A 27,865-nucleotide genomic window follows, 5' to 3' on the forward strand; every position below is an offset into this window, starting at 1 on the left:
GGATTTCAACCGGACCATAGATTTCGTAGTCAGTGTTGTCCCATGCTACCCCACCCGGTATAGGATTGGCTGTGAAGTTGACTGAAGAAAGTTCTCTTTTCTCGACGTGTGAAGATGTGTGTGGTTTGAGGATCAATTTGATTTTCTGACTCGCTGTGTCCATTTTAGCATATTTTCCCTCAATGAAGCGTCCCAATGTTAGTATCATGATGAGCCAAAGTATGAGGGTAAATGCACCAAAACCCACCCAAAATTCAATCCATGGAGAAATTAGATATGTTTCTTTCAGTTGTTTCAAAAGTTCTTTAGCTCTATCTTTAAAGGTTTTTGATGATGGCTGTGTCTTTGATTCAATGAAGCCTTCAGAGGAATCATCGAAGTTTATGAAGTAGCCGGATGTAGTTCTGTCAATTGTTCCAATTGCTTCAGGATTACTGTTTCTTGCATATTCGTCTATTACTTCATTGTAGGTTGGTGTGTCTCTGCTAAATGTTTTTATTTGGGTTTTCAGAGGTTTAAGTTCCATTGCATTGTTGCATAGTCCTTGTTGTTCTTCTGTAGGCGTTTCGAATGTGATTAGCCTCTTTGTTAGGACCTCTGTACTGGTAGCAAACCTTGGTGTTCTGCTACTTATTGGGAGTCCACTTGGCCTACTATTTGTTATCGGCCACATGATTGTGGTTTTACCAGGTCGATGGATACAACTCGGTTCTCCTTTTTACCAGCAAGCGGCGGTAGTACAACTGATCTTGTCCCGTTGATAGACAAGACAGGAACTGCTTTTCTGTAAGAAGGCCCAAATTCCTTCTTTACCGCGATCTTTTCTCTGACTAGATCCCCGACTTTTGGAATCCAGACAGGTCTTGCTGGGACAGGTGGTGGTTCTTCAGTGGTTGTTGGCTGTTGTTTCAACTTTATGTTGCTCAGGTCTTTTCTTGTTTCATTTAAGTCCTGCAAAATAGCCAAACGATCTTTGATATCAAAGCTTTTTTCCTTCACCACTGAAGTTTGACTGTCAAGGTCAGAGATTAACATCCTAGTTCCAAATAATAATTCGTACGGACTGAATCCCTTCAGAGAATTTCTTGGCAAGTTATTTAGACTACGTTGGACACTTATTAGATGTTTGACCCACCCAGCTCCCGAACCTAATATCCTTTCCGTTATAGATCGCTTTATGCCTTGGTTTTTTCTTTACACCATCCCGTATCCCTCAGGAAGGAAGTGAGAAGATTCCCGCTGTGCTATGCTCATTTGGCCATGTTTCCCAACAGGCTGGAGGGCTAGAGTGAAAACAATGGTCAAACGTAGCATGCTCTTAGCGTATATGCCATTTAGACTCGCAAATCTTGTATAACAGTCCAGACATCAGCCGAGTGCTGGTGATCTACATTATAAGTGGAAACTAGCCTGTATATGTTAATCGCAAGCCTTGCTTTTTACTGTTGATTTTTTCTGGAGTGAAACGACACGGTATTACACCGTTTCTCTCACCACTGCGATTCCTGTTGCAGTTTGGGCAGTTTTTTACAAACATGGTATGATGCAGGCTCATGCCTGGCCACCAGTACCTTGATTGTAATTCTTCCAGAGAATCTTTTAGTTTGAGGTGTCTGAGACCCTCGCCCATATGTGCGTCTGCGATTAACAAGTTTCTCCTGTCCATGTTTGGAATCACTCTATCCCCCACTCCAGGGATTCGAGCAAAAGGGACGGAGTTTGCATCGATTATGTATGTATAATTGAGTGGATAGTTGATCGGTAGCGCTTAGCAGTCGCCTTTTAATGACGTTTTCACCGCCAGTACTGTTTCACCGTCAATATATTTTAATGTACGCTTTTTTCGAACTACGGAAGCCGATTTAGTTGCTACCGCTGTGGCTGTCTCAGCCAATGAATTCCCTGCAACGTGAACGCCATCACGCTGATGACTCAGTGAGTGTGTCACGTGAGTCTTTGGTAGTTCTTTTTGTAAAAGAGCTATTTGTTCCCAAAGCAGTTTCTGCTTTATTGTTGCATCTGTGTCATCTTTGTAACCGTTTTGAATCCATGTCTGCAAATCGTTGTTATATGATTTGACGCAGTAATATGAATCGGACACTATAAGTGTCGGGAATTCGCGATCCGCATTATCTAGCGCCATTTTCAATGCCATTATTTCAGTCTGTTGTTCTGAAATAGTTTCTACTGAGTGTGTTTTTGTTAATAGAGGTCTTAGTTTACCTCCGCGCCACACTTCTTTTGTAATCTCACATGTGGGGTTGTATGCTTGTTCTCCCCAAACGGAGGGTTGAGCATGTCCGTCTGTATAGATTACACAGGCGTACTGTCGTAAGGGCAGAATGTCGATTGGCAGAGGGAATGTTCTTTCATATTCTAGATTTTTTAATTCTTTTAATTCTGGATCAAAGTAGTAGTATACTTTGTCCGTTGTGATTGAATTCACCCATTGTATCCACTTTGGATTCAATGCTGTGGTTGGTAAATTACATGGTGTTGTTAATGCCTCAAAGGCTGATTCGGCTGTTACGACTGTGATGTGTCTACCGTCAGCTTTATCTTTTTCTTTGGCTATTGCGGTTTGAACTGCATGAACAATGTTTTCTTTAATGCTGAATTTCTTTTCAGCTTCTGTGTACAAGTGTGATTTGAATGCAATTGGTACCTCTTCTCCCTCATTAGAGGTCAGGTATGTGAATCCGCATCTTCCTGGGATGACACGAATCACAAGATTGCGTGTGTTATCACGTGTTTCTAATTTTGTTTTAATTAACATGTCTGTTTGTAAGGATCTCAGAATTTCTGTGTGTATTTGAGTCCAATAGTTTTTTTTTAAATCTGGTTTTATTAGATCATAAAGGGGTTTGACCCTTTCTGCGTAATTTGCAATGTATGTTCTTCCGAAATTTAGGAAGCCTAGAATTGACTGTAGGTTTTTTAGTGTTCTAGGTGCTTGGAGTACGGCACATTTCTCTAGAAAATTGTCAGCCAGGCTTTTGCCTTCACTTGATAATTCGTATCCTAAGAACAGGACTGTCAGATGGGCAATTCTGGATTTTTTAAAGTTGAATTTGTAACCCTCTGCTGCGAACCCAAGTATTATGGTGTTCACTCTCTTCAAGTGAGTCTCCAAGTCATCATCTGTTAAGTATATGTCGTCGACATAAGATAATGCTTCGTCATCATATGTTTGTAGTAATTCTGTTACTCTCGCTGAGAATACTCCCGGGCTGTTCTTGTACCCCTGGGCTAACCGACAGAATTGTTTTTGAGTGCCATTTATTGAGAACGCAGACAAATATCTGCTCTCTGGTGCTATGTTTTGACAAAAGAATCCATTAGATATGTCTAATGTTGTTTTGTATTTTTTGCGCACTATGTTATTCATTAGTGCAGCACTATGCGAATTTTGCACTGCAAAAGTTTTGCAACATGAGTTAAGGTGTCGGTAATCCAAAACTAGACGGTATGAATTGTCTGGTTTGGAGACCGGAAACAAAGGGTTGTTCATTTGTGAGGTGCAAGTTTCAATCACCCCCTGGTATTCTAGCTGATCTAGGATTTCTTTTACCTGTTTTTTAGCTTCTTGCTTAATTGGGTACTGCCTTTGTGCAGTAGGTTGTGATTTTAACTGGATTTTGTGAGGAGGAGAGTTCTCATCCCATCCTACATGATTTTTATATAAAGCAGGAGCTTGAGCCACTGCCCACTTTCTAGCAAGTGTGTATTTTTTATGTATTGGGATATGATTCGAGAAGGCAGGCATAATTATTTCTTCGCCATGAGGGCAGTCCCTGACAAACTCTGGTGGCCAGTCTTTTTCAGCTAGAAGGATGTCATAGCCCTTGGAGAGATTATCCCAAAATAGTCCCCTTATTTTTCTAGTCTTATACCCCTCTATACGTAATGTTATTTCATATATTTTGTGAGGTTTGCTAACTCTGGTGTCTGCAGTTTCCACTTGAAGATATTCATTCGTGTCCACTGTCTCCAGATGATTCATAAGGACTTTGCGAGCTATGCTCACTTCTGCTGCGCTGTCTAGCATTGTCTGAGCCCATTCTCCGTTTTTCAGTTGTGTCCTCAGTATTCTCGGCATTGTTTACTACCTTGATACTGGCTACCTTCTTTTTTGGAAATTGTAATTTCTTTTTTAGCTGAGCAGGTTCCTTGTCTTTGGACTTGGCGTGCTCTTCTCTTTGTTCTGATCGTCCTCTTCTTTCCGATTTCTGCGAGGAAGTCTGAAAAGATTGAGAGGGACGTGTATCAATGTCTTGATATCTATCAGGCTTCTTTAGATTATCCCTATTTCTAAGGTTATATCTTTTCCCAGAGGGGTCACTCTCAGGTGACCTGTGTCTTTGGTTCGGAGATTTTTCTCTTCGCCTAGGAGACCTTCCTCTGGACTGGAATTTCTTTTCTTTAGGATTGGATTGTTTGTTTCCATCCCAGCTCTTTTTCTGTGATGTTGAATTATTATTAAAAAATATTTTTTCAGGACTTTCAATCAGTTGTGGTTTTACTGGTATTCCACCTAAACTATCCCTACCTAGTTCCTCATAGGATTTTTCTATGATTCTGGCAATTTCAGCTGGTTGGTCTGCTATATCTGTCTCCTTTAACCTCTGGCGGATCGCCACGTTTGCTGCTTCTCCCTTTATGTTGGCTAGTAATATAGCCGAGACCTGCTTGAAGTCTTTCAGTAATTTCATACCAAGAGTTAAAGTGGGTTCTGGACCGTATTCGTCTTGAATTTGTTTTAGCACATCTGGTATTACCGAGATGGATGGAACACCGTGCGTTTTTGTGTAAATGGAAGCAAAGACTGTACCCCAAGTGTCACAGTCCTCAATGTGTGGTGCGATTCCCATTGGAAGACAGATAGTCAGAATCCTGTGTTTTTCTAGCGGGGTTGTGTCTGGAAACACCGCCTCTATTTGGGTGATTTTCTGTGCCAACCAGAATGGTATTTGTTCCCGTTTAGCCGGTACTTTACCTAGGCAGGACTGTATGTTCTGTGGTGTAATTTTATTTGTGTTCCCCTGGTGAGGGGTCAGCTGTGGAATTTTAATTGCAGGTTGAATTGTTGAAGTCCGCATCACATACTGGACTAATTGTCTGTGTATTTTTATTAGTTGTTTTAGCTGTGTTAAAAGGTTTGCTGCAGACATCCCGTCGATGTCTGGATGTGGTGTGTATCCGGCTAGGACCGGTCACGTTGCTCCTGGTCTACCTAAAGGACCGAGCCTGGTGATGTGATTATTATGTTTTAGGGCGCCATTAAATAAGAGCAGGTGCTCTTGAAATTTAAGTGGTACTTCCACCTCCTCGAAAGGAGTGTACATTTCAGGAGGTTCCTCTATTTTGTAAAAGTGGAAGTACTTTGTTACAGCATTTGCTGCTGGAAAATGTATCCATGAATAGTATACCTCTGTCTGCCGATATTCGTGTGCCTCAATTACGAATATGACTGTGCCACCTCTAGGTGTCAGTCCATTTTCTATAAGTTTTAAGGTTATAGATTTCCTTTTGATGACCGAGATGAGTATTATATCCGGGTCTGCTTCTTGCAGCGCAGTATCAGCTGCTGCTATTTCAGCTGCTAATCTAACTGCCTCTCTTTCTCCTTCACTGTCTGACATTGTACCGACAGGAAGCTTTTTTCTTTTGTTTGCAGATCAGGTTTCTTATGGAAACAAAGATTAGATGCACAATATTTTGGAACGGTGTATCCTTCAACGTTGACTAAACCAAGTACCATACATAGGAGTTTCCTCCTGCGAGGTTTGGCGGATATTACCTTTTACCCACTCCAGACGTCTTTGGAGTATTATGGGAAAAAAGCGGTCTGAGTGAGAAAGCACGACTGAGTTACTCTAAATGTCTTACGTTAGTTTTATCGCCCTTTCCAAACGCGTTGGGCGCCATGTAGTGTAGTTCCTATTATCCCAATAGGCTCTGCGCATTGGAATAATACCTTCAATAGTATAGGCCTAGACCAGACGTTAACTAGGTCTACTACTGTCGATATTAGACTTAAAGTTTTGGGTTTGCCAGCTTAGCTCAGAGTTCACTAGAAACTTTCTCGAATAGGCAAGGAGGAGTTGAACCTCCCTGGATAGACAAGAAGGGATTTAGTTTCTGACAACCATAGAACATGACAACTTTGCTCTCCCCTAATCAAGAGTGTATCTCGAGAGTCGTGTGAACAAAAGGCAATTTATTTTACTCAGTCAGTACGTGCATTCTTAGTCTCATCAGATTGTAGAGAAAAGGAAGAGACGGGCGTGTTCAATAAAAGATGTTATTTATTGATCAGTCTCTTTTCTCATACAAGAGAAATGGATCGATATTATTGCAATACTTATAGTTAAGTAAAGTGCATACATTAAAAGCAGAAGTATAAAATAATACTGTAAAAACATTGATATGGTTTCTAAGCCATATGAAGGTTTAAAATGAATAAAATATATACATACACATATACATTTGACTAATCGTACTCAACTGGTGTTTCTAGCTACGCCTACCCCGTGTACCTGACCTAAGCCTAATACGTGGGCGGGAATAGAAAGTTACAGTTTAAGTTAAGTTTGTTTTGCCAAGTGACTGACTAAAGAATTCTCTGCGAGGGGTTATTCAGTTCTGTACCTGGAATTTAGGATGAATGAGGGATGGTATCTCTTTCTTTGGTCTCGATATTCCAGGCTGCCTGCGAGGGCTACCCGGAAGCGCCGGAGCTGGATTTCTCGGCAGGAGAAATAGGCAGCTGCTCGTTCTCAGCGCGTCAAGAAGGCGGGGCTGCGCCAGCGGGGTCTGCTCTGCTCTGGGCTTCGGCAAGTCTGGCTGCTCCGATCTCGTCACCACCGCGTGTGTTTGCATAGGGCAATATCGGTAATATTTATACCTTTAAGGTGCCGAGATTGACGTAAGGATGGACATAGATACGTCAATAAGGATGTCATACGACTTGGTCGTTAGCACATTCTTTTGCTGAAGTTCTCGATGAAATCAAAACAATGGCCGCAGGGTTTTTCCCAGGTTGTCATAGGTTTGATTTGTTTTGAGAACTCCGTATGCCTTATCAGGGGCTGGAGGAATATCGCTTGTCTAATTAGATGGCAAGCGTTATGACCTAATCAGATAACACGTTCCTGTGCCGTAGTGTGGCTTTATCAGATAACGGTTCCTGCATCATGGGGGTTTTCTGCCTCATGGGCTGACTGCTAGTTAACTTGTTAACCAGAATAGGGTCAGGAATAGGGGGATCGATACAGAACCTATAGGAATACATCACACACTTTCCAGCAGCAAACGCTGTAACAAAGCACTTCCACTATTACAAAACAGAGGAACCTCCTAATGAATACACTCCTTTCGAGGAGGTGGAAGTACCACTTAAATTTCAAGAGCACCTGCTCTTGTTTAATGGCGCCCTAAAACATAATAATCACATCACCAGGCTCGGTCCATTAGGTAGACCAGGAGCAACGTGGCCGGTCCTAGCCGGATACACACCACATCCAGACATCGAAAGAATGTCTGCAGCAGATCTTTTAATACAACTAAAACAATTAATAAAAGTACATAGACAATTAGTCCAATATGTAATGCGGACTTCAACAATACAACCTGCAATTAAAATTCCACAGCAGACCACACATCAGGGGAATACAAATAAAATTACACCACAGAACATACAGTCCTGCCTAGGTAAAGTACTAGCTAAACGGGAACAAATACCATTCTGGTTAGCACAAAAAATCACCCAAATAGAGGCGGTGTTTCCAGACACCACCCCGCTAGATAAACACAGGATTCTGACTATCTGTCTTCCAATGGGAATCGCACCACACGTGGAGGACTGTGACACTTGGGGTACAGTCTTTGCTTCCATTTACACAAAAACGCATGGTGTTCCATCCATCTCGGTAATACCAGATGTGCTAAAACAAATTCAAGATGAATACGGTCCAGAACCCGCTTTAACTCTTGGTATGAAATTACTGAAAGACTTCAAGCAGGTCTCTGCTATATTACTAGCCAATATAAAGGGAGAAGCAGCAAACGTGGCGATCCGCCAAAGGTTAAAAGAAACAGATATAGCAGACCAACCAGCTGAAATTGCCAGAATTATAGAAAAGTCCTATGAGGAACTAGGTAGAGATAGTCTAGGTGGAATACCAGTAAAACCCCGACTGATTGAAAGTCCTGAAAAAGTATTTTTTAATAATAATTTAACATCACAAAAAAAGAGCTGGGATGGAAACAAACAATCCAATCCTAAAGAAAAGAAATTCCAGTCCAGAGGAAGGTCTCCTCGGCGGAGAGAAAGATCTCCAAACCAAGGACACAGGTCTCCCCAAAGTGAGCCCTCTGGGAAAAGATACAACCTTAGAAATAGGGATAATATAAAGAAGCCTGATAGATATAAAGAAATTGATACACGCCCCTCTCAATCTTTTCAGACTTCCTCGCAGAAATCGGAAAGAAGAGGACGATCAGAACAAAGAGAAGAGCACGTCAAGTCCAAAGACAAGGAACCTGCTCATCTAAAAAAGAAATTACAATTTCCAAAAAAGAAGGTAGCCAGTATTAAAGTAATTAACAATGCCGAGAATACTGAGGACACAACTGAAAAACGGAGAATGGGCTCAGACAATGCTAGACAGCGCAGCAGAAGTGAGCATAGCTCGCAAAGTCCTTATGAATCATCTGGAGACAGTGGACACGAATGAATACCTTCAAGTGGAAACTGCAGACACCAGAGTTAGCAAACCTCACAAAATATATGAAATAACTTTACGTATAGAAGGGGATAAGACTAGAAAAATAAGGGGACTATTTTGGGATAATCTCTCCAAGGGCTATGACATCCTTCTAGCTGAAAAAGACTGGCCACCAGAGTTTGTCAGGGACTGCCCTCATGGCGAAGAAATAATTATGCCTGCCTTCTCAAATCATATCCCAATTCATAAAAAATACACACTTGCTAGAAAGTGGGCAGTAGCTCAAGCTCCTGCTTTATATAAAAATCATGTAGGATGGGATGAGGACTCTCCTCCTCACAAAATCCAGTTAAAATCACAACCTACTGCACAAAGACAGTACCCAATTAAGCAAGAAGCTAAAAAACAGGTAAAAGAAATCCTAGACCAATTAGAATACCAGGGGGTGATTGAAACTTGCACCTCACAAATGAACAACCCTTTGTTTCCGGTCTCCAAACCAGACAATTCATATCGTCTAGTCTTAGATGACAGACACCTTAACTCATGTTGCAAAACTTTTGCAGTGCAAAACTCGCATAGTGCTGCACTAATGAATAACATAGTGCGCAAAAAATACAAAACAACATTAGACATCTCTAATGGATTCTTTTGTCAAAATATAGCACCAGAGAGCAGATACTTGTCCGCGTTCTCAATAAATGGCGCTCAAAAACAATTCTGTCGGTTACCCCAGGGGTACAAGAACAGCCCAGGATTATTCTCAGCGAGAGTAACAGAGTTACTACAAACATATGATGACGAAGCATTATCGTATGTCGACGACATATACCTAACAGATGATGACTTGGATACTCACTTGAAGAGAGTGAACACCATAATACTTGGGTTCGCGGCAGAGGGTTACAAATTCAACTTTAAAAAATCTAGAATTGCCCATCTAACAGTCCTGTTCTTAGGATATGAATTATCAAGTGAAGGCAAAAGCCTGGCTGACAATTTCCTAGAGAAATGTGCCGTACTCCAAGCACCTAGAACACTAAAAAACCTAAAGTCAATTCTAGGCTTCCTAAATTTCGGAAGAACATACATTGCAAATTACGCAGAAAGAGTCAAACCCCTTTATGATCTAATAAAACCAGATTTTAAAAGAACCAATTGGACTCAAAAACACACAGAAATTCTGAGATCCTTACAAACAGATATGTTAATTAAAACAAAATTAGAAACACGTGATAACACACGCAACCTTGTGATTCGAGTCATCCCAGGAAGATGCGGATTCACATACCTGACCTCTAATGAGGGAGAAAAGGTACCAATTGCATTCAAATCACACTTGTACACAGAAGCTGAAAAGAAATTCAGCATTAAAGAAAACATTGTTCATGCAGTTCAAACCGCAATAGCTAGAGAAAAAGATAAAGCTGACGGTAGACGTATCACAGTCAGAACAGCAGAATCAGCCTTTGAGGCATTAACAACCCCGTGTAATTTACCAACAACAGCATTGAATCCGGAATGGATACAATGGGTGAATTCCATTACAATGGACAAAGTAAAATACTACTTTGATCCAGAACTAGAAGAACTAAAAAATCTAGAATATGAAAGAACATTCCCTCTGCCAATCGACATTCTGCCATTACGACAGTACGCCTGTGTAATCTATACAGACGGACAGGCTCAACCCTCCGTTTGGGGAGAACAAGCATACAACCCCACATGTGAAATCACAAAAGAAGTGTGGCACGGAGGGAAACTGAGACCTCTGCTAACAAAAACACACTCAGTAGAAACTAATTCAGAACAACAAACTGAAATAATAGCATTGAAAATGGCGCTAGATAATGCAGATCGCGAATTCCCGACACTTATAGTGTCCGATTCATATTACTGCGTCAAATCATATAACAACGATTTGCAGAAATGGATTCAAAACGGTTACAAAGATGACACAGGTGCAACAATAAAGCAAAAACTGCTTTGGGAACAAATAGTTCTGTTACAAAAAGAACTACCAAAGACTCACGTGACACACTCACTGAGTCATCAGCGTGATGGCGTTCACGTTGCAGGGAATTCATTGGCTGAGACAGCCACAGCAGTAGCAACTAAATCGGCTTCCGTAGCTAGAAAAAAGCGTACAGTGAAATACATTGACGGTGAAACAGTGCTGGCGGTGAAAACGTCATCAAAAGGCGACTGCTCAGCGCTACCGATCAACTATCCACTCAATTATACATACATAATCGATGCAAACTCCGTCCCTTTTGCTCGAATCCCTGGAGTGGGGGATAGAGTAATTCCAAACAAGGACAGGAGAACTTTGTTAATAGCAGACGCACATATGGGCGAGGGTCTCAGACACCTCAAACTAAAAGATTCTCTGGAAGAACTACAATCAGTGTACTGGTGGCCAGGCATGAGCCTGCATCATCACATTTTTGTAAAAAAATGCCCGGGCTGCAACAGAGATCGCAGCGGCGAGAGGAACGGGGTAATACCATGGCGGTTCACTCAATAAGGGCTAAACAATAATCAGTAATTCCAGTGTTAATAATGCGTCCGATTAACAAATAAAGACTAGTTTCCACTTATAATGTAGACCCCAGCACTCGGCTGACGTCGGGACTGTTATACAAGGATTTGCGAGTCTAAATGGCATATACGCTAGGAGCATGCTACGTTTGACCAATGTTTTCACTTTAGCCCTCAAGCCTGTGGGGAAGCATGGCCAAATGAGCATAGCACAGCGGGATTCTTCTCACTTCCTTCCTGAGGGATACGGGATGGTGTAAAGAAAAAACCAAGGCATAAAGCTATCTATAACGGAAAGGATATTAGGTTCGGGAGCTGGGTGGGTCAAACATCTAATAAGTGTCCAACGTAGTCTAAACAACCTGCCAAGAAATTCTCTGAGGGGATTCAGTCCGTACGAATTATTGTTTGGAACTAGGATGTTGGTCTTAGATCTTGACAGTCAGACTTCAGTGGTGAAGGAAAAAAGCTTTGATATCAAAGATCGTTTGGCTATTTTGCAGGACTTAAACGAAACAAGAAAAGACCTGAGCAACATAAAGTTGAAACAACAGCCAACAACCACTGAAGAACCACCACCTGTCCCAGCAAGACCTGTCTGGATTCCAAAAGTCGGGGATCTAGTCAGAGAAAAGATCGCGGTAAAGAAGGAATTTGGGCCTTCTTACAGAAAAGCAGTTCCTGTCTTGTCTATCAACGGGACAAGATCAGTTGTACTACCGCCGCTTGCTGGTAAAAAGGAGAACCAAGTTGTATCCATCGACCTGGTAAAACCACAATCATGTGGCCGATAACAAACAGTAGGCCAAGTGGACTCTCGATAAGAAGCAGAACACCAAGGTTTGCTACCAATACAGAGGTCCTAACTAAGAGGCTAATCACATTCGAAACGCCTACAGAAAAACAACAAGGACTATGCAACAATGCATTGGAACTCACACCTCTAAAAACCCAAATAAAAAAATTTAGTAGAGACACACCAACCTACAATGAAGTAACAAACGAATATGCAAGAAACAGTAATCCTGAAGCAATTGGAACAATTGACAGAACGGCATCCGGCTACTTCATAAACTTCGATGATTCTTCTGAAGACCTAAGTGAATCAAAGACACAGCCATCAACAAAAACTTTTAAAGATAAAGCTAAGGAACTTTTGAAACAGCTGAAAGAAACCTATCTGATTTCTCCATGGATTGAATTTTGGGTGTCCTTTGGTGCATTTATCCTCATACTCTGGCTCATCATGGTACTATGCTTGGGACGCTTCATTGAGGGAAAATATGCTAAAATGGACACAGCAAGCCAGAAAATCAACTTGATCCTCAAGCCACACACGTCTTCACACGTCAAGAAAAGAGAACTTTCTTCAGTCAACTTCACAGCCAATCCTATACCGGGTGGGGTAGCATGGGACAACACTGACTATGAAATGTATGGTCCGGTTGAAATCCTGAAATATCCACACCAAATGAAGATCTCGTTGAGTGACTTTGTAATACCAAGCTCGTTTGCTGATGATTGGGACTTTGAAAGTATAAATAATATGATGTCTGACCTAGTAATGTCTGCTAAATTTACCAAACATGATTATTTGCAGGGTTCATCTAATTATGATAGTATGTACTGTTACAACCACTATGGTAACCATTTTCTACATAAATCTGCACAACCTAGAAATGTTTTAAATTATAATCAATGGGAACATTGTGCAACCCCTCCAAAAGGAAGCTCAAGAACCGTTTATGACAAATATTCATACTTTTCAGGGTTCAACACAAGTAATGCTGAAACATTTTATTTCAAATTGTCAAATAAGACAGGAACAAAAACTATGCTTACAAACACGAAATTGATATATTCAGACTCATTTTTTGAACAAATGAATACTTTTGGTTTTGATTATTGGGACAAAAATGTTGAAGTAAAAAGTGTTTGGGGTACAAAAGAATGGCAAGTACAAGGTATAGAATCATTGTTTAGAGCCTGCATGATCCCAGAACAAATTATATTTTTGAATGACACTGTTCAACAAACTACTTGTCTTGGACTAGCCAAAATCAAAGACTTAAATAAACCGTCTATTCCAAAGCCAACAATGAACAGCAATAGCTATACAGATGAAGAGATAGACGTAAACTATGTATTTAACCAAAACAGAACACATCCTGATTGGAAACAATGGTTAATCTGGCCCACAGATACTAATAACTGTCAAGACAGATTCCTGAACAAAACACAGGGGTTCACATTGACCAGGCCAGACCCTAGATATTCCCAAAGACAACACCCAGGGATAATCACCACCTACAGTGTGGGCAAACTCTGCCTTCAATGGCTAAAAACTTCCAAACTGACAGAAATTAAGCAACACCTAACTTTACTTACTGATGGTGCTGACTTGCGTGATTTCATTATGGGACCACGCAAACAGCGTCAAAAACGCTTCATAGCAGCCTCTATATATGCAGCTTACAACGAGGCCTGGAAGGTAACTCAAATTGAGACAGCAGAAAGCATACGGGAAATTGACCGTATTAATTTGGAAAAATCACTTTCTGTAGTGGACAATGGGTTAATGACTCTGTCCTCCAGAATCTTTTCATTGGACAGCATTGTGTCTTCAGCAATCGACATAATATCGCAAGACTTACTGTTGTTACAACACGGTCAGTCTCAATTGCGTTCTATTGTAAAGCTTGGCTGGACGTTACAAAATCTGCGTTCAGGCTATGTGCCTTGGCGTTTAATCAACACAACGTCACTATTCAATATCTTTAACCTTACTGATAAACAAATCAGTATGGCCCAGAAGGGTGCTGATTATACAATCCTGAGCATTGAGAAACTCGAGAGATTACCAGTGACAATGTCAGAACGACCTGTCAGTGAATGGATAATACATGGGATAATTAATATTCCAATATCAACCTTCAGGTTTCAATACTGCCAAAAATATATACAGGCTGGCATGTACGAAAAATTGGGAAAAGGGTACATTAAGTCAACATGGAACTTGCCCTATTCACATGCATGTGTCAGTAATAAAGGACAGAAAGTGTTTCTTAGTGGCAATAATTGTGCGATGTCACTAAGCGGTACACTTCTGTGCAATGGAATTAGTTTGCATGGAGCCTGTGAAGGGAACTCAAATAACCTTTCATGTCACCAGCTAGGCGCACCTGCAACAGAGATAGAACCATTCTTTAAAAGACTCTATAACGGGAGTTACATTCTAATTGTGGATCGCAGATGTTGTAGTCTACTGCCCGGGGTTCCTTATCTCGTTAGTACGACTGCGAAGGTCATGTGCTGTGGACGCTTATTGTTCCCCAGCTCCTTTTCAGACAGGGAGGCAAGGGCATGGCCTAACTTGAAAATTACTTCTATTCGAATTGATACTTTAAGCAGAATGAAAACAGTGCTTCTTCAGACGCCGACCAGGCTCACGTCATCAAAAGAAACGTATGATCTCCTAGTCGCAAGGACGACTGCAGAGATTCACTCATTGCTATCAACTAATTCCCCCATACATTTCGCAGAAATCCTGAATGAAATCTTAAATATTTCTGATACCAGTGGAGTCTCAAAAGTATTTAAGACAGTATTTTCGATGGCATTAACACCATTCAAAGCCATACTGGGTATTTTTCCAGACTTCGTCCATTCGATTTTTGGAGGAGTTCCCCTCATTTTGGGACTAATTGCAGGAATCCTATTCTTGGTCCTTATATTTCGTTATGGCAAACCGTGTCACAGACAAAACACCTGCGACAAGGGAAGAAACAATCCGAGCCATTGGATACCGGGACCGGATATCAAAAATCCTGGGACTATCCCGGCTTAGAGACCTGAACATGACTTGGTTTCTTTCATTTCGACCAATGTGGCAAAGATGTGTTTTACCTGTATTAAGGTGCTTGCTGTGCGGAGAAGAATGCGTGTTGGACACCTGTCTGACGCTACAATCAGATGCCCCTATGGATGCAGAAACATTGTTGGGTCCGGTAACGGCTCATGCTTTGTGCTGCCCTCAACGGCTGCCAATCCTGATGACGGCATTCGTGGAAACTTCACCACTACGATTAAGGGGTAGTGAAGTTCAAGATGAAAGCAGCATCGATCAGGTACGACCTTCTGTCAGCAATACTAATCAAAACGTCAATGGAGACAATCATGCACATGAATGCATGGTTACACCTTTTTCCGAGTTAGTGGAACTTTCACAGGAAGCTGTTGACAGCTTTTTCGACAGTCTCAATGATATGATGTTCTCACCAGAGCAGAAATACCGACTTTTGAGCAAGCTAGCACACGGCGTTCCCAACACCCTGAATTTGGCCTTCAACTTTAATAATAAAGTAGCATGAACAATTTTCCCTCCAGTTCACGGACAGCAATTTTTTCAGCAGCCCCAAAATATTTTTACGATTTTTCGGGACACTTATCTTCTGCTTAAAGTAAGAACTATTCTTAGAGAACTAAATTTCTATTTTTAGAAACTTTATAGACATTAGCTGCCCGCTGGTATGTTCATAATTATTTTATTCTGTGATGGAATGGTCTCGAAACTTTTCTTCTGTATTAAGAGCCATTTCATGTGTAATTCTCATATTTGATTAATAATAATGTATACATATGCGTGATTAATTTAGCATTATTCTACAGCTTGAGTGCATATAGTACATGTGACTATTTTTTTTCCGTATATTACATAATTTCGAAATGCATTATATGTATTTTGGGGTGGTAAGGTATACACAATACTCTACAGTAAGATTTACTATGCCTTGATTAGTAAATATGGTCATAGTTAGCGTGGAGTGGGTGTGATGTATTCCTATAGGTTATGTATCGATCCCCCTATTCCTGACCCTGTTCTGGTTAACAAGTTAACTAGCAGCCATCCCATGATGCAGAAACCGTTATCTGATTAAGCCACACCACGGCACAGGAACGTGTTATCTGATTAGGTCATAACGCTTGCCATCTAATTAGACAAGCAATATTCCTCCAGCCCCTGATAAGGCATACGGAGTTCTCAAAACAAATCAAACCTATGACAACCTGGGAAAAACCCTGCGGCCATTGTTTTGATTTCACCGAGAACTTCAGCAAAAGAATGTGCTAACGACCAGTTCGTATGACATCCTTATTGACGTATCTATGTCCATCCTTACGTCAATCTCGGCACCTTACAGGTATAAATATTACCGGTATTGCCTTAAGCAAACACACGCGGTGGTGACGAGATCGGAGCAGCCAGACTTGCCGAAGCCCAGAGCAGAGCAGACCCCGCTGGTGCAGCCCCGCCTTCCTGACGTGCTGAGAACGAGGCGCTGCCTTTCTCCTGCCGAGAAATCCAGCTCCGGCGCTTCCGGGCAGCCCTTGCAGGCAGCCTGGAATATCGAGACCAAAGACGAGAGATACCATCCCTCAACCATCCTAGATTCCAGGTACAGAACTGAATAACCCCTTGCAGAGAATTCTTGAGTCAGTCACTTGGCAAAACAAACTTAACTTAAACTGCTACTTTCTATTCCCGCCCACGTATTAGGCTTAGGTCAGGTACACTGGGGTAGGCGTAGTTAGAAGCACCAGTTGAGTACGATTAGTCAAATGTATATATGTATGTATCTATTTTATCCATTTTAAACCACCATATGGCTTAGAAACCATATAAATGTTTTTACAGTATTATTTTATACTTCTGCTTTTATTGTATGCACTTTACTTAACCATAAGTATTGCGATAATATCGATCCATTTCTCTTGTATGAGAAAAGAGACTGATCAATAAATAACATCTTTTATTTGAACACGCCCGTCTCTTCCTTTTCTCTACAATCTGGTGAGACTAAGAATGCACGTACTGACTGAGTAAAATAAGTTGTCTTTTGTTTTCACACGACTCTAGAGATACACTCTTGATTAGGGGAGAGCAAAGTTGTCATGTTCTATGGTTGTCAGAAACTAAATCCCTTCTTGTCTATCCAGGGAGGTTCAACTCCTCCTTGCCTATTCGAGAAAGTTTCTAGTGAACTCTGAGCTAGCTGGCAAACCCAAAACTTTAAGTCTAATATCGACAGTAGAAGACCTAGTTAACGTCTGGTCTAGGCCTATACTATTGAAGGTATTATTCCAATGCGCAGAGCCTATTGGGATAATAGGAACTACACTACAACCTCGCAAGTCCAGGGCAATACTGTTCAGATATAGGCTTAAGCATCTGTGCACATGCTATAATGGCATGATACTGGGGTCACATATTAAACGCCAGGATACAAGGTACACCAAGTCAGGCATTCAGGCAGGGGAAGACAACTGTGCGCCATGCAGGAAACGTTCCAGTCGTAACAGGAGGCATCAGGAGGCAACAGGAGGCCGAGGCCTCTTAAGCAAAACAACAAATTTTGGTTGCTAGTGCTTTGTGCATTCAGTACATAAAATGACTAATATTCTACCTACTGAATCAGCCTTGCACTGTTTACACACCACTCTGCTTGCCCGAAGAGAGCGCTAGTCCTACAGTCTTAAAACCATAATTTTTCTACATGACTAAGACAAAGGACTGAAAATGCTCCGAAAGTATCTGAGCCATTGCGCAGTATTATACCAATGTTCCAAGAGTATTTGTTTATTTAGGGTTTTTTTATGCGCCTTAATATCACCTTGTTTGTCTTCTTGTAGTGTTAAGTAGCAATTATTTTGAAAATTAATGACAGCATTTCAGAACCTCATGCTAAGGCTAAAGGAGGAGCTATATGCATACATTTAAGGTTATAACTCATTTTAATGATTGCAAAACTTGAAGAGAGACAGCATCAGAAACTTACGTTTCCCAGTTACTGGATGTCCACCTTCAATAGTTTTAGTCCGACATTCCCGAAAGATAAATTGGCAGAAATCTTTTGTCTGTGTAATGAATTCAGGATCCAGGTCATTCTCGCTGAGCTCTTCAAGTCTCTTCAGATTCTTCTTACTTGTAGGCCGATCAAAAACGAAGCATTTTCTGCCTGGAAAGTAAAACCTGATGCACTCCCGGGGAAGGTTTAACGTTGATACTTTGGAACTGTTGCCTGTATAAGGAAAAATGAATTGCAATTTAGATATATAATACATACTTGATGTGAGACTCGTTTAAGACAAAGCAAGAAGGAGAACCTTGATAAAACAAAAGAGTGATTAAGGGGGAATAGACCAAAACTTAAAAGGTTCATTAAAGGTGGTGGTACCAAAAGCAGTAAGAAAAATATAAAAATAAAATAAACTTAATACAAGATCATTCTTGACAAGTGCCCTGAAACTGCTAGAACTTTCCTCTGAATAGTGATAGTAAAAGAAAGGCTGCAATGACTGAGCTTCTCCCCATCTTTGGTGGATATCTAGGCCATGGGATTTACTGAAGAACCTACCTAACAAAAACGCAAGCACAGAGCTTGGGCAATATCTATGAGACGAAAGGCATATATCAGGGGATACATCAAATATATATTTAGACATAGGATTTTCACAGTTGGGTTAGCCTCTGTATTTAGCAGATTACAGAATACAGAAGAGACGGCTTTCTCTTGTCATAGTCAATCTCACTGCTTAATAATGTATCTTCTGTAGCTTACTTAAGCTGTCAGACCCCATTTAGGCGCCACCGGAAATCTGGGTCTCCTGGTCCTCAAGAGTGAAGGGGTCAAGGTAATTTGCCCCTGCTGTCCTGAAGCTCTGCAAACTGGGCCAAGTGCAACCCCTTCTGCACTGGACTCTTGAGGGTAGTGAATTTGGGCATTCACAGGTTTCTTGGAGATGTAGTGTGGTGTGGGGATGCTCGAGGTCGGCACTCAACCAATACTATACTTTACAAGAATGAAAGTTCTTTGATCCCAGTTGTAACATTTACTACACACTTCAGGAAACACACAGTTTAGTGATCCTGAGTGCCCTCTCTTTTGATCTATACACCCACTCTACTCCCTCCCTTCTCCCACTTCAATATTCCCTCTACCTCTAGGTTCCTAATCTTGCTGACAATCACGTGATGTGAATTGGCTCTAGCACAGTCAGTAAATGTAGACAGCTCATATGCTTTCATTCGTTTACGATATCTTACCCCCCCCCCCTTGGTAGGCAATATACTCCCTTGTGTTGTTGATTCGTACACATGCAGCACACATGCACATTGGTGTGATCTGCCCAGTACACACACTGGAGCGGGGGGGGGGGGGTGGGGGTTGGGGGGGGTGGCGGGGAGGAATACACCCAAAAGGTGTATTCCCAACCAGAGGTTGCAACACTGGATACGATCAGATATGGATACAGTAAATGTCCAGGTCCATGGGGATCTGGCAGATGCAGCCTACCAGACATATGTCAAACTGGTACATGTAGCAATCAGTACTCAGATAGATGCAGGTCACATACCGCTCTTTTGCACTTTGGCTATTGCAGCCCCATTTGGGCCTATGGCGAGCAAAGTGCTGCAGTTACTAATTAAGGCTGCCCATAGGCACGAGGGTCTTCCCTATACCACTAATAGAGTCTTAATATAATTATAATACATTGCATCAAACATATCATTGATACAGAAATATTTTGTCACAGAATATAGTTGTCAAGAACATTTTTGGTATATAATATTGTTTCAAATAATTTGCTTACTTAAATATCTATACATATGTAACCAATTTTTTTTAAATGCAATTTAATATATATTAGTCATAATATACATTTTAGTAATGCTAGTATAATTGTTATACATTTTTGGTAATACAATTTACAATTTTAAAATGTTGAATAATTTTTATAATTTATTTAGTAACTTATAATGCAGTAGCAGGTTGTTGGATTTGTGGGTCAAAGGGTGGGAAGTGATTACATTTATAATTCATTTATTGATGTTAATTATTGTATTGGAAATTAAATGTTGAATGGGTGTATAATTATCTAAATTGTTTAACCGTTGAGCAGGCCATCAGCCTGGAAAATGTCGGGAACACTGTTTTTTTATTTTAAAGGGTAAGGGGTGCAGATTTCTCTGAAGGCCCTGGGTATTCAGGTCAGTTGGAAAAATGGATACATGTCCGCCCGCCCAATTTAGACAGGCGGGCATGTGTTTTGTTATGGTTTCTTACCGTCAGATAACACCAGGCGGTAAGGAACAGTAACACCATTATAATGCTTCCCATGCCATGGGAGAAGACTCCCGTGGCAGGGGGATAGTAACAAATTTTGTTTTCAAAAAGAAAATCCCATTTCTGGATTTTCTTTTTTAAAGAAAAAACAATTACTCTGTGCTACAGAGATGAGTCACAATGCAATATGCATTGCCAGGAACAACAGTGATGTCCACCTGCTTAGAGGTCATTTATAAATTGGGTGGGCGGCCTCTCCACCATGTGGATGGAGTAAATTATTCTGTCCCCATGGCCGATTGGCAGGCCATCCCCACAGACATAAATCAGTGCCTTGATTTTTTTTTTTACAGTAATCGAGTTAGAAAAAAAACTAAAATAAATGTGTTTCCCAGGAGTTTCAGCTGTTCAAAATATCATTTCATGAGTATTGATAACTTACAGGCACTGTGATATTTCACTAATGTTCCTGTTACACTTGGCTCCATTCATATCCTCCTAACTCTGATATAGCTGAGAATCCCAAAGTCACCACCTTGCCCTGTGTTATCAGGTGTGTGTACACGGACTTAATTTGCCTTTTTTTCTGGAAGTCTGCAATGTTGCGTCTCCAGCAATATGAAAAGGTTTTCTTTTGAGGATGCCACACTTCTAGGCTATCATACATTCTAAGAATTTACTGGCCTAATCAAGGTATCGACTTTGGGCACCAGTACATTGAATAGTGCCTACCCACCTACTGTAGTTCACAGTTGTCTTTTATCATTACTTTCTAATAAAAATATTGGGACCCCAATGCAAATCCAGTTGTCTGCAGTGATGAAATCATGTGGAGAAATCTAGATCTCTCACCAAGTTGATCTATTAAGCTACTCCAAATAGCAAAATATTTACTTCTCCAAAAACATGAGTAGGGCTTGTGGAGAATGCCAGTCGCCTCAAAGGGAAGCCTTACACTTGTAAACCACCAGTGACAAACAATGACCACTTACTGTGCCTTCGGTGGCTACTTGTTAGGGGAGAAGGAATTAAGAAGTCCTGCCACAACTCATAAGGAATATGCTACTTACCAGTATGCATCTGTTCTTGGCATGTAGGGCTGCTGACATTCATATCTGTGCATAGATCGCCACCTAGTGTTGGGTCCGGATGTTTGCACTTTGTTGTCTTGGAAGAGTCTTCGAAGTATCACGAGATCGGTGACTCCTCCCCTGGACTACAGTGCGCATGGGCATCTTCTCCATCCTCAGATTGTTTTTCACCATTGTGGCAGAGATGGAGATAGTAAAGTAAGAGATGGCCATGCCAGAGATAATGCTGCAGCTGCGACAGGCACCGGGGAGGAGGGCGGGCGATATGAATGTCAGCAGCCCTACATGCCAAGAACAGATGCATACTGGTAAGTAGCATATTCCGTTCGAGGCATGTGGGCTGCTGAATTCATATCTGTGCATAGACTGTATAGCAGTATCTCCTTTAGCGGTGGTTACCTGTGCCAGCTGCAGCAGTTTGAAAAAGAGTTTCGAGGACAGCCTGGCCTACAGCAGCTTGCTGTTTTGCTTGCACGTCTACACAGTAGTGTTTTGTGAAAGTGTGTATGGTGGTCCATGTGGCTGCCTTACTTATGTCTTCAAGGGGAATATTCTCTAGGAAAGCCATGGATGCCCCCATTTTTCTTGTAGAGTGTGCTCTTGGGGGGACGGTTAAAGTGCGTTTTGCCTTTTGATAGCATATTTGAATGCATTTAACTATCCATCTGGCTATTCCTGACTTTGATATAGGACTTCCCTTGTGTTGTGGTGCAAAAGCAACAAATAGTTGCTTTGTTTTTCTAAATGATTTAGTTCTGTCCACATAATAAAGTAGAGCTATTTTTACATCTAATGTGTGTAGGGCTCTCTCAGCTTCTAACTGTGGATTTTGAAAGAATACTGGCAGTTCTATTGATTGATTAATATGGAAATTGGATACGACCTTTGGCATTAACTTAGGGTTTGTTCTAAGAACCACTCTGTTGGCATGTACTTGCATGAAAGGTTCTTGGATTGTTAGTGCTTGTAATTCGCTTACTCTTCTGAGTGAGGTAATGGCAACCAAGAATGCTACCTTCCACGTTAAGAATTGTAGTTTGCATGAGTGTAGCGGTTCGAAAGGAGGTCCCATAAGTCTGGTAAGCACTATATTTAGATTCCAGACAGGGGAAGGAGGGTGCCTTGGAGGGATCACCCTTTTTAGACCCGCCATGAAGGCTTTGATTGCTGGTACTCTAAACAGTGAAAGGTGTTGCCTGTTTTGAAGGTATGCTTTATAGCAGCGAGGTGTAGTCATATTGAAGAGTATGCTAAGTTGCATCTTTGTAGATGCAACAGGTAACATATGATGTTTTGTATGGAAGCGTCTAATGGGTTGATTTGGTTATTGTTGCAGTAAATAACAAATCTCTTCCATTTAGCTGCATAGCACGCTCGTGTAGTTGGCTCTCTAGCCTCCCTAATGATGTTCATGCAGTCTGGAGGCAAGTTAAGGTATCCAAACTCTAAGACTTCAGGAGCCAGATCGCTAGGTTCATCTGATTGGGATCTGGGTGTCTGATTTCTCCATGGTTCTGAGTTAGAAGATGGGGTGCGAGGCACAGTCTTTGATGGGGAACAACTGAAAGTTCCAGGAACGTTATGTACCAAGGTTATCTCACCCATGTGGGAGCAACTTGGATTAGTGTGAGTGAGTGTTGCCGCAGTTTGCGTGCCACCAGCGGGATTAGCGGTGCTGGGGGAAAAGCGTACGCAAATCTGCCTGACCAGTTCATCCATATCGCATTGCCCTGTGACAACGGATGTGGGAACCTGGCGGCACAGTACTGGCATTTGGAGTTTTCTTTTGTGGCGAACAGGTCTATCTCTGGGTGACCCCACTGTTCAAAGAATGGCTGGAGAACTTGGGGGTGAATCTCCCATTCGTGTAGTTGTTGGCTGTGCCTGCTGAGCAGGTCCGCTATCTGATTGTCCTTCCCTGGAAGATGTTCTGCTAGGAGAAAAATGTTTTTTGGAATCGCACACTTCCATATGCTTTGTGCCAGGTGGGACAGCTGTGGAGAGTGCGTTCCTCCCTGTTTCTGGATATAGTACATTGCGGTCATGTTGTCCGTCCGGATCAACACAGTCTTGCTGTACAAGTATTTCTGGAATGCTTTCAGGGCTAGGAGTATCGCTAGCAACTCTAGTTGGTTGATATGCAGTTTCTTATGTTTGGTTGTCCAGAGCCCTTGTACTGTGTATTGGAGGAGATGGGCTCCCCAGCCTGTCAGTGATGCGTCCATGTTGGTATTAGTTGTGGAATCGGCTCTTGGAACAGACGCCCCTTGGAAAGGTTTTGTGGGTTCCACCACTGCAGAGAGTTGTGAGCGCGACTGTCTACCAACACTAGGTCTTTTAGTTGTCCTCAAGCCTGGTTCCATTGTTGTGCTAGGCATTCTTGTAGGGGACGCATTTGAAGTCAGGCATGGGGGACAATGAATATGCAGGAGGCATAAAGACTCGAGCTGGCAGAGAGTGTTGTGGCAGAAATTTGCAAATAAGTATCTGCATGCTGGCTATCCTCGCTGAGTTTGGGTATGCCTTTGCCACGGAGGTGTCTATAGTGGCTCCCAGATATTGTTGTGTGTGGGATGGTTGCAGATGTGATTTTGGGTAGTTTATCGAAAACCCTAGGCTGTGTAGCAACTGAAGTGTTTGAGACGTGTGTGTTGCACACTGTTGGTATGATTTTGCTTGTATTAGCCAATCGTCTAGATAAGGGAGCACATGGATGTGTTGCCTTCTGAGATGTGTTGCCACTGTCGCTAAGCATTTTGTAAACACTCTTGGAGCCGTGGTAACCCCGAAGGGCAAAACCTTGAATTGGTAGTGTTGCCCCTCTATTGTGAACCTGAGATATTTTCTGTGGGCTGGATGGATAGGTATGTGAAAATACGCATCCTTGAGGTCCAGTGTTGCTAGGAAGTCTACTTGTTGTAGCAACGGGAGCACTTGCTGTAGTGTGATCATATGGAAGTGCACCGACAGTATGTATTGATTTAGGCGTCTGAGGTAAAATATTGGTCTGAGTGAACCGTCCTTCTTGGGAATAAGGAAGTATAGGGAGTATACTCCTGTCCCTTGCTGGTGGAAAGGGACTGGCTCTATGGCCCCCTTTTCCAGCATGCATTTCACCTCTTGTTGGAGCAGGGTGATGTGTTCTGTGGACATTGGACGGTGTCTGGGTGATATGTTTGGTGGTGTAGAAGTCAGTTCTAGGCAATAACCATACTGGATAATTTCTCTCACCCACCTGTCCGTGGTAATTGCGTGCCAGACCGGTAGGAACTGTTGGAGTCTGCCTCCGACCGGTGTTAGGTGGTCTGGAGGTAGCGGGATAAAGTCACTGTTTTGTGGCAGTGGAGGCTCTGGTGTTATTGCCTTCACGTCCTCTTCCCTTATTATTGCTGCCCCTATGACCACCTCTGTTTGAGTTTTTGGTGAAGGAACCCTGTGTGCTGCTTTTGTATGAGGATGACGTCTGCGAGGTATTTCCTCGTGTAGTTGCTCTGTATGCGGAGCGTCGAAAGGAGCCTCTATGTTGCTGAAACTGTAATGCCCCCATTGATTTTGCGGTTTCTGTGTCTTTTTTCATTTTGTCTAAAATGGTGTTGACAGCAGGCCCAAATAGAGATTCCTGATTGACTGGCTGGTTAAGAATGGTGGACTGCACCTCGTTCTTAAAGCCTGAAATGTGCAGCCATGCATGTCTGCGTAGTAAGACGCTAGTGTTAATTGACCTGGCTGCTGTGTCTGCTGCGTCAAGCGCACATTTGATGGAGGCATTTGTAATGAATTTTCCCTCCTGTATGAGGTCATCAGCTTGTGCTTTAAAAGGCTCACGTAGGTGTTGCATTAGGCTTTGGAGCTGGTCATAATGTGCCCTGTCGTAACGAGCCAGTAGGGCTTGTGTATTAGCAATCCTCCATGAGTTGGAGGCTTGTGCTGCTACCCTTTTACCTGACGCCTCTAGTATCTTTGATTCCTTATCGGGGAGGTGATTCCCCCGTTGTTTTGGAGTTGGCCCTTTTACGTGCATTAGCCACTACCAGTGAGTCTAATGGTAACTGCCCTCTGATGTAGGTAGGGTCTGTAGGGGCTGCTCTATACTTTTTCTCTATCCTGGGATTGATTACTCGTGCCCTCGCTGTATCCTTAAATATGTCAGGTGCTTGTTTTAGCACTCCCTTTAACATAGGAAGTGTTCTGACACTTTTTTCTGAAGTGGAGAAGGTGTCAAATAAGAAGTCTTCTTCAATAGGGTCATTATGCATGTCTACGTTGTGGTACTGCTCTGCCCTGTCTATGAGTTGGTGGAAGACAACGGTGTCATCAGTAGGTGACGGCCTAGTTGGATAAGAGGGTACATCAGGGATGGGATGGGTGTTGTATGGGTCTGTTGGCTCCTCCCATGGTTCCTCTTGTGGTTGAGGATCTTGTGGAAAATCATATTCTGGCTGTGGATTTTCCCCTGTGTTCCCCTCATTGTCCCCGTGGTGAGAAGGAGAGTAAGGAGCAAAAGGTGTAGTAGGCATGATAGGATAGAAAGGGATGAAGGGCCTAGAGGGAGAAGTCCCAAAGTCCTTCTTCTTCAATGGAATAGGGGAATGAGAGCCAGTGTCCAGTGGCCTCTTCTTCCTGTGCAGGATTGTGACTTTACCAGTGTCTGGGTTAATATATATTTTTGCTTGGTTGTCTGATGGATCTGGATGGAAGAGTTCTTCCTCTACAGTCCTTGGTTGAGTGTTAGACTTTTTTGGGTCGGTAACACCTTCTTTTTCGACGACTTTTGGTGTCTTATTGTTTTTCTTCGGCTCGTGCCCTTTTTTCGGGTCGACCGGATCTTTCGGCTCGACGCGTTTCTTGTGCTCGACAGGCTTTTTTGGTTGACCGTCCTTTTCCGAGTCTTCTTTGGATCAACTGGTGTCTTCAGAGCACTTATTTTCGGGTCGATAGCCTTTTCCAGCCGTGCTACGGGGTTCGGTACGGCACCCTTCTTGTCGGCGACCTTTGCCCGGTGGATGATTTTCGGTACAGCGGGCTTGCTCGGGTTGGCGACCTTTTTTGGTTCGGCGCCCTTTGGCTTTGTGTCCTTGTTCGGTTCGACTACCCTTTTGGGGTCGACGCTTTTTGGCTGTGCAGCCTTTCTGTGGTCGACAGTCTTCTTTGGCTCGACGTTTTTGGGCTGTACGGCCTTTTTCGGTTAGGCGCCCTTCGGGTCGACGACCTTCTTTGGCTCTGGAACCTTCTTAGGGATGATGGTACTTGGCCCTGGGGTTTCTGAAGGTTTCGGTTTCGATTTCTGAGCCGAGCCGGATGACGGGGCTGGCGAAACTTTTTTCAGATCTTGGCTAAGGCCTTTTGGCGATGCCTTGACCGAAGCCTTTGGTAACGGGGTAATTGGTGTCAGGGTCTGTGTACTCACAATTTGCCCCGGCGGGATCTCGTCATCGGAGTCCGAGTAGTCCTCGGCGGTGACGATCTCTAGGTCCGAATCTGGAGCTTCCGGTAGTTCTTGGTCATCATTGAAGATGTTGTCCGGTTCCGGTGCCTGTGCTGCATCTGTTGCCTAGCGGCCCGTCGGATCCGTATGGTTCTCTTCGACCGAAACTGGGCGCAGGCTGGGCAGGTTTCTTCCCTATGGTCTGGGGAAAGGCACTTGTTGCATACTGAGTGTTTGTCAGTATGTGGGAACTTGGAGTGGCATTGTGGGCACCTTTTAAACGGGCTTCTTTCCATCGACGGCAGTCTCACGTGGTGTCGAAAACGGCCCGCGTCGATGACCAAGTCAAGATGGAAAGTTTGATTGAGTAGAGAGGTACCGAACAAAGACAATACCGTCAAAGTCGAAGGCCTTTTGTTTCGATTTCGAAGTTGGAGTTTTGGAGTAACATCCGAACCCAATGGCGGAAAAAAACAATCTGAGAATGGAGGAGATGCCCATGTGCACTGTAGTCCAGGGGAGGAGTCACCTATCTCGTGATGCTTCAAAGACTCTTCCAAGACAAGAAAGTACAATCATCCGGACCCAACACTAGGCGGCGATCTATGCACAGATATGAATTCAGCAGCCCAAATGCCTCGAACAGCACTTTACCATGCAAACATACTTGCACATACCTTTGATCAGCTGCAGAGCGTTCTCCAGGTATTCATCTGCTGAAATTGGTTTATCATTTAGTTCCAGTTCCAGGGTGAAGTCTCGCACTGTCCAGATGAATGTAGGAAAGAAACTCATGAATTCTGCAGTGTCTGACACTTTGTTCTTATGGTCATTGCGTCCAGGGGACTTCACTTTGATGTGTTTTGACAGCTCTGTCACATAACTGGTGGATACGATTGAGGAAAAAAGAACTTCAACAATAATATTCTCTGTGTATCTCAGAAACTACTCCGT

At 42.5% G+C, this 27,865-nt stretch overlaps 1 protein-coding gene across 1 annotated transcript in view; it reads right to left on the reverse strand.

Annotated features, from left to right (window-relative positions):
- LOC144791798 (guanylate-binding protein 1-like) overlaps window positions 1–27,865 on the reverse strand; it is a 246,677-nt gene that overhangs the window by 139,685 nt on the left and 79,127 nt on the right. The window contains exons 5-6 of the mRNA XM_078666568.1: window positions 27,589–27,794; window positions 18,107–18,349 (exon numbers count right to left, since the gene is read on the reverse strand). Of these exons, the coding sequence (XP_078522694.1) occupies window positions 18,107–18,349; window positions 27,589–27,794 (449 nt within the window). The remainder of the gene's footprint in view (window positions 1–18,106; window positions 18,350–27,588; window positions 27,795–27,865) is intronic.

Source organism: Lissotriton helveticus, chromosome 11 (assembly GCF_964261635.1).
Source record: "Lissotriton helveticus chromosome 11, aLisHel1.1, whole genome shotgun sequence".
NCBI classification, from domain to species: Eukaryota; Metazoa; Chordata; class Amphibia; order Caudata; family Salamandridae; genus Lissotriton; species Lissotriton helveticus.